The sequence below is a fragment of the Lutra lutra genome, chromosome 6, assembly GCF_902655055.1.
Source record: "Lutra lutra chromosome 6, mLutLut1.2, whole genome shotgun sequence".
In the NCBI taxonomy this organism is placed as follows: domain Eukaryota; kingdom Metazoa; phylum Chordata; class Mammalia; order Carnivora; family Mustelidae; genus Lutra; species Lutra lutra.
This window is the reverse complement of record NC_062283.1, coordinates 37,656,967-37,673,434: the sequence shown is the minus strand read 5'-3', so window position 1 is coordinate 37,673,434 and position 16,468 is coordinate 37,656,967. Positions and strand designations below refer to the sequence as shown.

General features: G+C 35.8%; 1 protein-coding gene across 7 annotated transcripts in view; it reads left to right on the top strand.

The window, feature by feature from the left end:
- KCNQ5 (potassium voltage-gated channel subfamily Q member 5) overlaps window positions 1–16,468 on the top strand; it is a 535,207-nt gene that overhangs the window by 123,607 nt on the left and 395,132 nt on the right. The window contains exon 1 of one of the 7 annotated variants that reach the window (XM_047732065.1): window positions 1,241–1,304. The exons of the other annotated variants lie outside the window; for them this stretch is intronic. Within the exon in view, the coding sequence (XP_047588021.1) occupies window positions 1,273–1,304 (32 nt within the window). The 5' untranslated portion in view covers window positions 1,241–1,272. Of the gene's footprint in view, window positions 1–1,240; window positions 1,305–16,468 lie in introns of those variants that run through there. 7 annotated transcript variants of the gene reach the window in all.

Genomic DNA, 16,468 nt, shown 5'->3' with positions numbered 1-16,468 from the left:
GACTCAGCTTTTCTGTGTCTGTTTCTCTTGCATTTGTCTTATTGCTTTGCCACTTAAAAGTCCAGCAATGAGAGAAATTATGGAAACTATGTGCATTTCGATGTGCTCAAATGCTCCTTAAAACTGAAAAGATCTGTTGGGAAATCACTGGGTACTCCATACTTCTTTTGTCACCTGTAATCACTTAATTGCTTGAATTATGCTCTCCAGACTTAGCAGTTCATTGTAGTACCAGATCAATACAAAATTACATGATTAAATCAAGTAAATGTATGTAACTTTCACACTCATTACAATTTCTAGGAGCCACTGCCACTGTTTAGCACTGTCATTCAATCATGGCAGAGGTCAAGGCTAATGTACTTGTGACTTCACCTTCCTAAATTTTAGCCTTATATTTGTGAGAATGTTGCAGCCGTGCTGTCTTTAAACTGAGTTTATATTACTTTGGAATTAAAACAACTTTTTGAGACAGAAATTAAGTGTCACCCTGATGCCAAGCGTTGCGAATTTCCAACTCTTTTTAAAGGAGGTGGTTATATTCATTTTCTAGGGCTGCCATAACAAATGACCGCAAACTGCGTGGTTTAAAACAACAGAAATTTATTCTTTCACAGTTCTGGAGGTCAGAAGTCTGACATCAAAATGTCAGAAGGTCCTATTCCTTTGATATCTCCAAGGAAGAATCCTTCCTTGCCTCTACCTAGCTTGGTTCCTACCAACCTCAGGCATTCCTTGGTTTACAGGTGCATCACTGCACTCTGCCTCTGCCGCCACATGACTCTTCCCCCCCGCGTCTCCCTTGGTAGCTCTCTGTTCCTGGCTCCAGTTGTTTCTCTCCTTATAAGGACACCAGTCATTGGATCCAGAGCCCAACTCTAATCCCGTGTAACCTCATCTTCACTATATTACATCTGTAAAGACTACTCCCAAATAAGGTGACATTCACAGATACAAGTAGGTTAGGGTATCAACATATCTTTGGGGTGGAGGGACTCAGTTCAATCCACAACAATGGCATTAATGAAACTTTTCTGCAAATCTGTGGCAAAATTCTGTGGAACACCTCAGCCCCGAAATACATGACATAAACTAATTTCACCAAGATCATTCCCTTTGCTTCTGATTGCCACTTTATTTAAAATTCTGCATTATTGTTTACTTGCCCTAAGACCTGGTTCCTTGATATTGGCTCTTCTCTTTCTCTTGATTTTCTCAGTGGGACTTGTCAAACACCTACCTTGTTTCTAAAAGCATTGGGAGGCAGTTCAGATGAACCAGAGTAGACATGCCAGTGATCAAGGGTGAGTCACTGTTTCCCCCCTCTGTCAGGGATCTGCTGACAGATACTAATGGTAGCTGTCATTGAACTAAATATGAAGCAATGGTAAAAGAAAACAAGGTTTGCACTGCTTTTAATAAAGACACTTAGAATTGTTTATCTTTGCTCTTCAACAACTACATTGGACACATTTAGCTAAATGCTTTTTAAAAAGCAGAATCTTGGAGCACCATCTTTTCTTTCAAAGTAATATTAATATAATTATGAATATAAGAGTAAGGGAAAATGTTAGAAATTTCCATTTTTTGGTAGTAAATTAAGATCCAATGCAGCATCCTTTTATATTATACTATACCAAACTAATACATACCATATGTTACATAGACCTATGGTTATTGCGCAAAGTGATAAAATGACTTATTAGTTCTACCTAGCAGAACTGCAAATCCTCTTAATTATAGTAACAAAAGATGGTATGTTGTATTGTAAACCTTGTATCAAAGGAGACAAGGGTATGGATTTTGAGGTCTCTTAAAGATCATGTGGTTTTGTAATTCTACTATTTACCTGTCCCTAGTTCAAGGGTTTATAACCTAAGGTCCAGAACTTAGATAGAAAAAGATATATCTTTATTTTCACTAACTCTGATATTTGATACATTCTTAATTATGAATATAAGCAACAATTCATTGTATTATTGGCCACTAATAGAAATCATGGATTTTTTAAAATTTCATTTTATTATCTTTTTTGAGTAGTCTCTACCCCTAATGGGACTTGAACTCATGACCCTGAGATCAAGACCTGAGCAGAGATCAAAAGTCAGATGTTTAATTGACTGAGCCAACCAGGCACCCCTGTAGAATATTTTTAAATATATCATTTGTACTCATCACTACTTCAAAATTATGTTAGCTACTTGACATGATGCTAGACCTTGTTATTTAGTGTATTAATAATTATTAATGTTTTGTTAACTATTTTTACATAATTATTTTTCATTGTAATATCTTTATTTTTATGCATTTTGAAAAAAATGGTTCTTCAGGCTTAATGGACTGCCAGAATGGCCCATGACACAAAAACAGAACCTCTGTGCTAGTTTTAGTACCTTCTATTTTATGATAGCATCTTAAACAACAGGATCAAATGTCAGCATTAAATACTGTAACTTAATTTCTTTTTCAATCAATTTATTCATCATCTGAATTTTTTTAGAATATTATGATACCTAACATTGGACTACATGACTTAAGGTACAAGGTTATAAAAATGGAAGTATAATATAATTCCTGTTCTCAATGATAGCATAATCTAGTTAACTACATAGCACATGAATTGCCATTGTTTGTATGTCTTAAAATAATAACATATAAGGCTTTAAAAAGTGTTTCCAAATGCTGTCCTACATAATTCGAACTTGTTGGACACTATCAACAGGGTTATTAAATGGTAGAGTAAGATCATACCAGTTTATAGGTAAAGAAATGACTTTCCCTTAAGCAGAGAGAGATGGAGTAAGAAAAGGGTCAGCTCTTCCAAATTGTAGTTCAGAGGGACTAACATTTCACATCACTCTTTCCTTAGAAAATCCTACATTAGAAAATCCTCAGTCTTTTGTACTGTCTAGTCTACACATTTCTTAAAAGTATAAAATAGTTGTTAAGAATAAAATGGCCTTGAAGACAACAGAAAGAGCAAAGAGAAAGAAGGGGAATGATTTGGGAGTTGGGAAAGTAGTTGCTGTCTATGTACTTTGATACCGTTGATGTGCAGTCTTTTGCATTTCAACTTTTTCCTAAGTGCAAATACTCACAAAAACTGGGAAGAAAGGTAGAGGCAAGCTGAGATAAACTCAGTGTGGCTTCCATATCACCTGGCTGACTGTAACCTTCTTGTAAAGAAACTACCCCTAGAGTTCTCTTTACTCAAGAGTTTTTTTTATAGACCAACAGCTTGTTAGAGCATTACTTGGAAGCCTGTTATAAATCTTGAGCCATTACCCCAGACCTACTGAATCAGAATCTTCATTTTAATGAGATCTGTGAATGGTTCGAATGTCCATTACATTTTGAGAAGCACTGATGGCTTTAAGTTCAACTATAATAACAGAGAATATTAAATTCCTACGCCTCACTCTTTCATGGCTTGAGTTTTTAAGCTGTTGTTTGTGTCTTCACCAGGAGAGACAAGACCCATATTAATAAAAATGCATTTAATAATTAGTTTGGGTGAAAATCTCATTAAGTCAGGCAAATGTTCCTGAAGAGCTTGTAAACAGATTTTCATAATGGAGAGCACATTGTATTAGAAAAACCAGCCCCTGTTGAGACCACAAACTTGCCAGGAGAACTCAGTAAATGTAAGTGGTAAATATGTTTAGAGGGAGCAAGAAGGCCCAAGTATTGCATTTAGGCAAATAAATCATAAGTGCGTGGTGTGCCAGGGAAAATTAATGTTTTTCCTGCACCAGGTCTGACATGTTCACACATGAATGTATTTCATTCAGAAAAAGTAAAGGCTCTAGAATGGCACAGTCTGGTTTTATGAGAAACAGATGTGTCATGGTTCACCCACTCCCTGACCACCTGTGGTTTCCCCATGACTCAACTTTCTTGAATAAAGGGAGTTAACTCTTGGATCTTGAACAAATTCTAAATTACATATTTATTTTCTTCCTCCTCATATTTCTCTTCACTGCTCATGGCCATGACAGAACCTTAACAATTCAGAGAAGTTTGAATAAACTACAAAAAGAATGTTCAACACTATAAAGCATTTTCATTTAAAGGCAAGTCCTTGTTCTGATATTTAGATTGAACTATTAAAAGTTCAAACAGAATACCAGCTTATCCAGCCAATTAGAAAGAGTGATTTTTGTTTATAATCCAAAGCCACCTGCTTATGAGTTGTTTTTACTTACTGCTAGTTTTTTAGTTGAGGGTAGGAATTATTCTCATCCAGAAATATACTTTAGATACCATTGGTCAGTCATTTAACCCTCAGCTACCCCTATTCGTGGAATAATGTGGGCAAATTAAAATCATTAATATTCTGTAAACCTTAGTACCTGCTATTAAAACTTACTCTAAACCACTTCCTCCAATTGCTTACAAGTAGCCAAAAGGAGGGATTTGAACTTTACTTCATTTTATTTCTCCTACCATACTCTGCTTTCCATTCAACAGAAAAATGGGCAGGGAAATGGTCCAGACATAGGTAGGTGAATGGAAAAATACAAGATACAAAAGAGACCCCAGAGGGAACAGTCATGGATACTTGAACAGTCACTGACAATACTTTTTTAATATTTTTATTTCCATTGACATAATCAATTTAGGGTTGTTTTTGATGTACCATCAAGGCATTTGGTTTTCCTTTTCCAGAATATTTTTTATTTATTTCAGAAAGCATTATTTAATTAAAAGCAAACATAGAAATTAATGTGGCCTCTCAAGGAAGTACTCACCATTCATAGTCAAATTATAATTACAAATTAACAACACTTCCCAAAAAACACTTTTTTTTGAAACTTATAATTACCTCACTGTTTACAATTTAAAAACTGAAATGCAAAGAATATGGTTTTAAATTCCATAAAATCTTGGTTTGTATATCTTGCTATCAAAATGCTATCCAAGGGCGCCTGGGTGGCTCAGTGGGTTAAGCCGCTGCCTTCGGCTCAGGTCATGATCTCAGGGTCCTGGGATCGAGTCCCGCATCGGGCTCTCTGCTCAGCAGGGAGCCTGCTTCCCCTCCCCCTCTCTGCCTGCCTCTCCGTCTACTTGTGAGCTCTCTCTGTCAAATAAATAAATAAAATCTTTTAAAAAAAAATGCTATCCAAAATAGCAAAGGGTAAATTTTATATACTTTTTATAAATGGAGAAACATAAGTGACAAAAAAGCAAATAACCTGAATCCAATGTGAGTCATTCATAAACTTTGAAAGGACTTTCAAATACATTTCATTAGAGTGTTTTTTTTAGTTCAAATGCACAACTTCTACCTAGAATGAAAGAATGCCCTGGAAATAATCTACAAAGTCTGATATGATTAGATATTAATCAGTAATAAAGATTTACTAGAAATCAAGTTCAATGCCACTTTGAATTTTCAGAAAATATCCCATTTCAATACAGTAGGGCTGGAAATATAGCACTACTTAGAGTTTACTCAGGTCTGATAATGTTCAAAGAATTATCAGTGTACTTTTGGATTTATTACTTTTATAAGCAATAAAATCAGATATGATGGTAGATTTTGGTCATAGACTGAGCTATAGAAAAGGGATGGCCTTTTTTTGAAGTTGAAGTGACTTTTCATGTTGCCACAGTATGATACATTTTAAGTCCATTTGATTAAAAAAAAAGAACATTTCAGAATGCAAAGTTATGCTATATGATCAAATATCCTAATACATTAAAATCACTGCATTTGAAGTTAAAATTCTTTGAATTAAATAGATATGTAGTAAAAATACCTGATCCATTAGTCACACTTATACTGATTTTGTACCTTTTTTTAAAAGATTTTATTTATTTATTTGATAGAGAGCATGAGTGGAAGAGAGGGGCACAGGGAGAGAGGGAAAGCAGCTCCCTGCTCAACAGGCTCCATCCCAGGACCCTGGGCTCATGACCTGATTCCAAAGCCAGACACTTAAATTGAGCCATCCAGGCGCCCCTGATTTTGTATCTTATAAGCAAAGCTACAGTGATGCTAAAAAGTTGTAACTTGCCCAGGATGAATATTTTTACCTGATTATAGCATCCTGCAAAAGAACTTTTTACTGTTCAATTCTTCTACTTCTAACCCTTTAACCTGTATGTAGTGGGTTTCATCAGCCTTGTATTACTCAAAAGTATGTGTCTTCAGGGTATTCCAATTGACAAAGATATTTTAAAATTTTTGCTTGAATAGAGCTAGTAGTGAGATGTGAAAAAATGGCTAACATGTAGTTTTTACCATTAAGAAGCATACAGCTAGCTCAAGAGAAAAGCCTGTCCAAAATTAGTTTTAATACAAGAAGGGTTATCCAAAGTTGTAGTGGGGAGGGAAAGGCATAGAGGCAGACTAAGAAAAAACATTTGAACTAAGTCAAGGGATAGACAATGCTTTTAATAGAAATGCTGGAAGGTAGTTCCAAAGGACAGGGTACAGTGTGAGCCAAGGCATGGACTCACAAAAGTACAGGGTGCATTTAGGTAATGAATCATCTGATATGATTTGGGCTCAGAGTGGGGAAAGGGATTAGGAAATATAAATGAAATTGTTGGTTGAAACCAGATGAGAAGGCTTGAATGACAGCTATAGAGTTAAAACTGTTCTTACAGGTAATAAGTGTTTGGTGAGTTTGGTGAGTTTTTCTGTCATCCAGACACATTCACATTGATTATAAAAAAGAGAAATGTAAAGAAAGTATACATATTTAGGATACAAAATCATCAAAGAATTTGAAACGCTAAAGAAGTTGCCATTTTTGAAAGCCAATGACTGTCTAATGTCATTTGGTTCACCTTGGTAAATTCATCCTTGACTTGTTTTATGAAAAGAGATTCTTAAAATGTAACATGATTGAGAGAAACATTACTATGACTTAGTGCAAAAAACAATGGATTGATTTTATAACTTTTTGACCACCTAAGCACATTGTGAGGCACATTATTTATCTCTAGTTATTAATTGTTACCAGACTCATTTTGAGGATAAATTATGGCTAGAAAATTCATATAAATTTCCCCAAATCATTAACTAATCACTGAGCAAATGATAGTATTGGAATTCATAGGTACATCTTTTTGCTTTTAGTTTGTTTGGATTTGGATTTGAACTTATATTTGAGCTGGGAAATAGATTTTTTTAAAACACTAATTACAAACTAATTGCTCCACAAAAATCTAATTTTGTGCTACAAGACAGTACTGGGTAGGTAGAAAGTGCATAAGAGAAAAAACTTGATCCCAGGGCAGGACTAATGGTTTCAGGCACTTAAAAACTAAAACCTAAAGATGAAAAAGAGCTAACGGGTAAAAGAGCTAAGAGGATTTGGGGCAAAGAAAACAGCTCTATTTTTTTTTTCCTTTTCTTTATTAGCTATATCTCAAGGCAAATTTGCTTGAAAGTGGAAACCAAGGTGATAAGGAACATACTAGTTTCACTCAGGTTCTACCCCACCCATTGATAGGGACACTCACCCTCAAAATCAACCCCACTTATTTCTGAGTCTCCAGGCCACCATCCATTACAGGTATAAGGTTTCCACACCCTCCTGAACTGATACATCCTGAGGTGCACATGCTTTAAACTGACAAACTGGGACAGTGAAGACATGTAAAATATGAAACTAGCCTGTGCTATTCCAAAGCTATTTCTGTCCCAATAATCAGGAATATTATTAGTTTTTATACTGCTCTCATTTGAAAATGTTGTTTCATTAGAAACATGGCATAACAAACACATGCAGTGACAAAGGGCAGGAAACAAAGAATCAATTGATCTAGATTCTTCTAGATTCTAGAATACTTTCTGAAGAGACAGGAAAACTTTGTATCCATTATGAATGTTTGAGTGTTTTACACATTTATAATTAGAATTTAATGCAATTTCTTACTTGCTACGAAGACAGAAAAAAATGCTTTCTTTTTTTTTTTTTTTTAAGATTTTATTCATCTATTTGACAGAGAGAGAGACAGCCTGAGGGAGGACACAAGCAGGGGGAGTGGGAAGGGGAGAAGCAGACCTCACTCCCAGGACCCTGGTATCATGACCTGAGCTGAAGGCAGACACCTAATGACTGAGCCACCCAGGCACCCCAGAAAAATTGCTTTCATTTAAAAAAAGTTCTAATTTTTGTTATTATAATAGACAAAGGATGCCAAACATTAATTTAAAATATGAAGACTAATAGGAGAAATCTTTGAGGTTTGGGGGAAGAAATAATGGTTGAAACCTAATTTTTGGTTGCTTTTTGATCTTTCTTTTTTTCTGAATGCATGACTAGAGCAGAGTTCATATTTTAGCATGTCTATATGCAGTTGGCTTCATTTAGGGGTCTTTTCCCTCTGAATGTCCTACAAAACACTGTGTCAGCTACTAATGTATTTCTAGGTTTTGGTGATATGAGTAAAACTGTATTGAGCATTCTCATTTACGTCTTTGTGGGGTGGTTTCCTTGGATAAAGATGTAGGAAAGAGATCCTGGGTTCTATGCTAAGTGTATGTTTAACTTTATAAGAAGCTGCCAACTACTTTTCTAAAGTGGCTATATGATTTTGTATTCCAGTTAGCAATGCGTGAGAGTTTCAGTTGCTCAAAATCTAAACCAGCACCTGGTAAGCAACAGTTTAAAAAATTTTAGCTTTTCTGATTGCTATATAATGGTATCTTATTGTAGTTTTAATTAGCATTTCTCTAATGATGCATTAACCTAATGATGGTGAACATTTTTGTCTGTTAGTTACCACCAATACTTGCCCATTAAAAAAAATTAGGTTCTTTGTTTTTATTACTGATCATAGTAGTTCTTTATAAATATAGAATGAAAGACTTTTTTATTAGATGTGTGTTCTGCAAATATTTTCTCCAAATCTAAGACTTGTCTTTTCATTTTCTTAGCAGTCTCTTTTCTGATTGTGTTGATTCTTTGAGCTTCTCTACATAGACAATCATATGGAAAATAAAAAAATTTTTAAATTTATTCATTTCTAACCTGTATACCTCTCTAATCCTGTATTCCTTTCTAATCTGTATCTTTTATTTCCTTTTTATGCTTTTATACTTTGCTGCCCTGGGTAGGACCACTACCATGATGCTCCCACTATTCCTATTGGCACTGTAATAATGAGAGCAGATAGTCTTGGCACTTTCTTGACCTTAGGTGAAAACACTTATTCTTTGTGTTGCTAATTGTAGGTTTGTTGTGAATGACATTTATCAGGTTGAAGAAGTTTCTTTCTACTCCTACTTCACTAAGGATTTTTATTATGAATGGATCCTGAATTTTGTTAGATGTTTCCGTATCTATTGAGATGATTATATTTTTGTTAGTATTATTATTAGTCTGCTGAATATTGAATCAGTCTTGGATTTCTGGGGTAAAGTCACTTTGGCATAAGGTATTATCTTTTATCTATACCATTAAATGTTATCTGCTAAAATTTATGTGGTTTTTTTTAAAGATTTTATTCATTTATTTGACAGAGATCACAAGTAGGCAGAGAGGCATGCAGAGAGAGAAGGGGGGGGGGAAGCAGGCTCCCTGCTGAGCAGAGGGCTAGATGTGGGCCTCAATCCCAGGACCCTGGGATCATGACCTGAGCTGAAGGCAGAGGCTTTAACCCACTGAGCCACCCAGGTGCCCCAAATTTGATGTATTTGAGAACATATTTTATATCAGTGATTCTTAAGCGGGGACAGTTTTGTTCCCCAGGAGACATTTGGCAATGTCTAAAGACATGTTTGTTGTTACAGCTAGGAGGACAGAGAGGATTTGATACTGGCATCTAGTGGGTAGAGTCTAGGAACACTGCTAACTAGCACAGGAAATCTTCCCAACAACAGAAGGAAGTATTTGACTCCAAATGTCAATAGTGCCAAGTTTGCGAAATTCTACTTTATAGGATTTCAAATCTCTTAAATTTGCTCACATTTCTTTTATGGTCTAGAATGTGACTATCTTGATAAATGTTCAATGTACATGTTTTTAAAAACATTTCATTTCTTTTAAGAAATGAAATCTTGCCATTTGCGACGACATGGATGGAACTAGAGGGTATTACGCTTAGCGAAAAAAGTCATTCGGAGAAAGACAACTATCATATGATCTCCCTGATATGAGGAAGGGGAGATGCAACATGGGGGGTTTGGGGGTAGGAAAAGAATAGATGAAACAAGATGGGATCGGGAGGGAGACAAACTATAAGAAACTCTTAATCTCACAAAAGAAACAGGGTTGTGGGGGGATGGCTTGGGAGAGGGTGGTGGGGTTATGGACATTGGGGAGGGTATGTGGTATGGTGAGTGCTGTGAAGTGTGGAAACCTGGCGATTCACAGACCTGTACCCCTGGGGCTAATAATACATTATATGTTAATTAAAAAAATATTTAAAAAAAATTTTTTAAGTGCATTCTTTTAATTAGGGAGGACTATTGTATATGTGTCAGTTAGGTAACTTTGATGTTTTTTGCAATCTTCTGTATTCCTACTGAATTTTAATCTACTTGTTCTGTAGATTGCTGAGAAGGGTGTGGCCATATCCAGTTGTAACTGTGAAGTTTTTACTTCTTTCAGTTCTCAGTTTTTGCTTCATGTATTATGAAACTGTGTAGCTAAGTACATTCAGGTTTTTATAAATTCTTGAAAATAACCTCTTTATCATATATGATATTACTCTTACTCCTTTTAATATTTCTTGTTCTAAAGTCTACTGTTTCTTATATTAATATAGTTACTCCAGCTTTCTGTTGATTGGTATTTATGTAGTGTATTTTTTCTTCTTTTAATTTTTAACCTATCTGTGTCTCTGTATTTAAAGTGTACTTTTGTACATATTATATAACTGGGACTTACTTTAATTCATATTGACAATTTCTGTCTCTTAATGTGTTTAGAGCATTTATATTTAATGTGATTCTTGTTATGGTAGATTTAAATCTACCAAACCAGTAGTTATTTTCTACTGATCCCATGTGTTCTTTACTTCTTTTTCTTCTTTTCCTATCTTTGAACTAATTAAAAATTTTTTATGATTCTATTGTTCTATTATTGTTCCTCTTTTAAATTTTTTTTTTAAGTTTTTATTTATTTGACAGAGAGAGAGAGAGAGAGATCACAAATAGGCAGAGAGGCAGGCAGAGAGGGGCGGGGGAAGCAGGCTCCCTGCTGAGCAGAGAGCCTGATGTGGGCCTTGATCCTAGCACCCTGAGATCATGACCTGAGCTGAAGGCAGAGGCTCAACCCACTGAGCCACCCAGGTGCCTGCTATTTTAAATTTTTTTAATAGTTGTTCTGAGGTTTACAATTTCCATCTTTAACTTTTCAGTCTACCTTCAAGTATTTTTATACCATTTCACCTATAGTGTAAGAACCTTACAACACATACTGAATTTGCTCCTTTCCATTTATTATGCTGTTGTTATCATCCATTTTACTGCTGTAGATAACCTCATAATAAATTGTTACAAGTTTTGCTTTAGGAATCTAATAATCTATATAAGTGATTAAAAGTGAGAAAAAAACCTTTTATATGTATCTTTATTTTTCCATTTCCAGTGCTATTTATTTGGATAACTCCAAATTCCATTTGGTATCCATAGCATTCTGTCTAAAGAATTTCTTTTCACTTTTCTTGTGCCATAAGTTTGTTGGCTTCAGCAGTTAACCTAACTATAAACAGCTTAGGCGACAACAGAATTCAAGACACAGTAAAGAGCTGAAGTCTGAGCTACGAACCAGAATATAGCCAGAAGCCTTTGACATTACTAGCTGCTGATTAGGGAAAGCGTGAGAAGAACAAAAACAAGTAAAGGAATAAAAATGTGATTCAGGGCAATTTAACATATTTATCTAGTGCTTATAGTCATCATTGAATGTACTCACTTATTTAGATTGTGTTGCATATTTATTTCTATTTTATTATCTCCATTAGTTTACCATTATTTAAAAAAAAAAAATAGTAAATTATGCATCTCTGAGAAGAAGGCATGTCAGAGCTAGGCCCTGTCCAGAGTTCTTACTAACTTGATTGACCTAAAGATATGACCAAAGGAATGAAAGAAAGTATGTTAGGAAAAAGAGCTTACTAAGTACATTACCCAATTGTAATAGCATTGTATGGTGACACATGGTAGCTACACTTGTGGTGAACAGAGCATAATGTATAGAGAAGTTGAATTGCTATGTTATACACCTGAAACCAGTGTAATATTGTGTGTCATCTGTACGCAAATAAAAATTTTTTAAAAATATACATCATCCAGAATGGCCAGAAATTTCAACATGAATGATTATGAGAGAGAACCCATTGAAAGTAGAAGTTTAGTAAGTGGGGAAGGGAAGTTCGGGTGTCTTTGGCTTTCAAGAGCTTTCTAAAAAGTCAAAGGCTTTACATGATGCTTCTCATCTCAGATAAGCCTGGCTGTCCAGCATACAACCACTACTAACAGCAATCCAAACTGCATAAAATCCTTTGGAGGTAAATTATCTCTTCATTAAGATTCCTCTCTGGGAATGTGAGAGATGGGGTCTAGACCCAAAAACCAATCCATGAATTTTGAAACTCTAAGTCTGAAGTCAAAAGACATAAATCTTAGCAAACAAATTTCCTTTGCTCCAAGGCTGTCAGTGTCTCCTACTCCAGTTATAAGCAAAGCATAATTATGGCAGAAGACAGAATGATTAGTTCAAGCTGACCATGGCGAAGGTTAAAGGAGGAGCATAACTAAGTTCAGCTTTATATAATAATAGTCTGCCTCTTTACATTTTTTTTAGTTCCTCAATAGAATGATGATTATGTTGCTGAGTATTTTGAATAAATTATTTCTAGTAGAAGCATTGCCCAAGTTTTACCTATACATAAACGGAAAGCTGCCTCCTTATGCCTTCCCAGTTTTACCTGGTAGAGTCCCAGTTTATACCGCTTTCATTCTCAAAATGTAGTTTGGATGAAAATATAAAGCCACAAGTCACTCTGCTAATGAGCCACTCCTCAAGAGATAGCTCCTCCCTACAGAGGAAACTACTAGCTAAATATACCCACCGATAATATTAAATACTGCTAAAAAGTAAACTTCATACATTTTTAAATCACATTAAATGAACTAATGCAAAAAAAGCATGGTGTAAGTAAAGAGATAAAGCTTCACACATATATGCTCCAATCTTTTTTCAAACTGAAGTGCCTGTGGGACTTAAAAATACAGTTGAGATGAAAAGGGAAGGAAGTAGATAAGATGTGCAAATGAGACAACCATTACTAAAAAGGTGAAGGAGCAAGGAGAAGATAGCAGTTACTGAACAGAGCCGACTGAAACACTCAGCATTCCTGTCCCAGAATGACACAGAGCTCTCAGCAAATAATTTCATGAGAAAGGCAAAGGAGCCTTTTTCCAGATGGCAGACTTTCTCCTCACAATGAGGGTATGCTCCTGTTAGACTTTGTCTATACTTGGTAATTTTTTATTAATAAACCATGTCCAGTAATTTATTCTGTACCAAGAAAGGCTCTTGTTGGAAGAGCATCGTTAGCCTCCAGATTTGGGTCTAATACACAATGTAGCAAAGTCTCTTGGGTAAAGTTTTAAGAGCAATTAGAGCTAATTAAAAAGACAGGCTTGTCAGCACCTGAACAATGTGGAAAAAAGAGCCAGTGACTTGGCTTTTGATTTTGAGCTGCACCCAAGTTAAAGCTGAATACAATTGTTTTTTTAGGAGTGAGTGTTTTCGGGGCGGGGGGGGGGGGGTGTTATGTGAATGGGGTGAGAGGGTTCATAATCATAGATACCAGATCACCTTTGGAATAAAAGTGAAAGGCATTCTTGGTTGCTTTCAAAACCTCTAAAAATAGCCTGATGTCTCTGCCAAAGCTAATATAGACAGGATTCCCATGGAAACCCTCTGGGCTAGAAGGGGTGGGGTATTATTTTTTCACCAGTTAATACATCTGGTTGAATACAGCTGTCCATTAACACATCACTCTTCCTCATAACGCAGGATTGTATCTGTTGTCAAAACTGATGAACCAAACCCTAAAGGTACCTACTTTTTCTGGTCTACTTATCTAATGAGGAAAAAAAAGTACAGCAGTGACTATACTAGATAGAAAATTTTTACTAGGAAAGCTAAGCAGAAAAAAAGAACAAAAAAACCCAAAACCACGTGTCACCTTGTTCACATTCTGTGCTTATGCTTTTAGTCTGAGTCCATGGTCGTGGCCAGATTTTATTATATTATTTGTCCCATATATTTATCTGTGATAATGACCACCCTCCTTTACGTTTTTCTCATTTTCGGGAGTCCCACTTCTGGATATATTTGTTAATTCTGAGAAACTAAGAAGAATGAAAGGATAGAAGGTAAGCCTGAATTTGATTGTGAAGTTAGCCCTTGGGCAGTCTTACTTTCTTTACTTTCAGACACAAGGTAAGAATTTAAGAAAATACTAAGAGCCAGGAATGGTCAATTTATTTGTCCCTTTTCTCTTAGAATTATAGCACCTTTGGGAAAAGAAATTCAGCAAAAGAGCCAGGTATAATGACTATCATTTACACATACTAAGATCAAAAGAATTTAAATATTTTAAAGATTACAAAAAACAAGAGTATAGTAAAATTATGAAGGTATTTTCCACATAGGTATAATAGATAAAAAGTACAACTAATTTAATGACCAGTTGACAGTTATTTCAAAATATTCTACAACTTCATTCTTTCATCTTTTACTCTTTAACCTAATAGGTCTTTTTTTTTCTAAGCCACTATTATAAAAAAAAATAATTAATGGATGTACATTAGTTCTTAATATCCAAAATACATCTATATAAATCAGATTTAATCATCACAGACATAAGCTTGAAAGGTTATAAGGTCATAATTTTCATAGTTCTTCCAGAATTATTATTATTTTTTTAAAGATTTTATTTATTTATTTGACAGACAGAGATCACAAGTAGGCAGAGAAGCAGGCAGAGAGAGAGGAGGAAGCAAGCCCCCCGCTGAGCAGAGAGCCCGATGTGGGGCTCGATCCCAGGACCCTGAGATCATGACCTGAGCCGAAGGCAGAGGCTTAACCCACTGAGCCACCCAGGCGCCCCTCTTCCAGAATTATTAAATAATACACATATTCATCATGTTATTTCACTTTTTTATGTGGTTAACTTTTCTTAAAGATTTTATTTACTTATCAGAGACAGCACAAGCAGGGGGAGCAGCAGACAGAGGGAGAAGCAAACTCCCCACTGAGCAAGGAGCCCAATTCAGGACTTGACCGCAGGACCCTTAATCTGAGCTGAAGACAGACACTTGACTTATTGAGCCACCAAGGGGTCCCTTTATGTGGTTAATTTGACCTGTAGTTCTAAAAGACATCTTTTCAGTAACTGCAATGTGCATATTTTCTTGGTTAATATTTGTATCTTTAAATAAGGATTGGGGATTGCATGGAACACTGGGTGTGGTGCAAAAATAATGAATACTGTTATGCTGAAAAAAATAAAAAAAATTAAAAAAAATAAGGATTGGGAAAGGGATGCAATAATCTAAAATATTATAGTTCATTATCCCTAAATATTCGGTGAAATTTCATTTTAGGATATTCTCTCTTTTTTTGTCATTTTATTATTTTTTTTAATTAACATGTAGTGTATTATTTGGCCCAGGGGTACAAGTCTGTGAATCCTTAGGCTTACACATTTCACAGCACTCACCATAGCACATACCCTCCCTGGTGTCCATAACCCAGTCACCCTATTCCTCCCCCCAACTCTCCAACAATCCTCAGTTTGTTTTGTGAGATTAAGAGTCTCTTATGGTTTGTCTCCCTCCCGATCCCATCTTGTTTCATTTTTTTCCTTCCCTACCCACCACAACCCCCTGCCCTGCCTCTCAAATTCCTCATATCAGAGAGATCGTATGATAATTGTCTTTCTCTGATTGACTTATTTCACTCAGCATGATACCTTCTAGTTCCATCCAGGTAGTAGCAAATGGCAAGATTTCTTCTTTTGATGGCTACATAGTATTCCATTGTATATATATACACCACATCTTCTTTATCCATTCCTCTGTTGATGGACATCTAGGTTCTTTCCGTAGTTCGGCTATTGTGGACATTGCTGCTATGAACGTTCGGGTGCACGTGCCCCTTCAGATCACTACATTTGTATCTTTAGGGTAAATACCCAGTATGCGATTGCTGGGTCATAGGGTAGCTCTATAGGATATTCTTAACCCCAATAACAGTAGTGGCAGTTGGAAACAAACCTTTGATTAGCAGAAGTCACTGAGATTTCTAGATAGTATCTGGAAGTGCCCAAGGCCAGGTGCTGAAAAGGCCTGGTTTTCCTCCCCTGATCACAGTGGCGGGGAGGCCTCTGTGGAGGAATCTGCATGTTCCACACATACCCCTCTTCATCACTAGAATGGGTTTGGGGCATATCCAGAAAATATTTTCATTATTCCCAGCCCCACCTG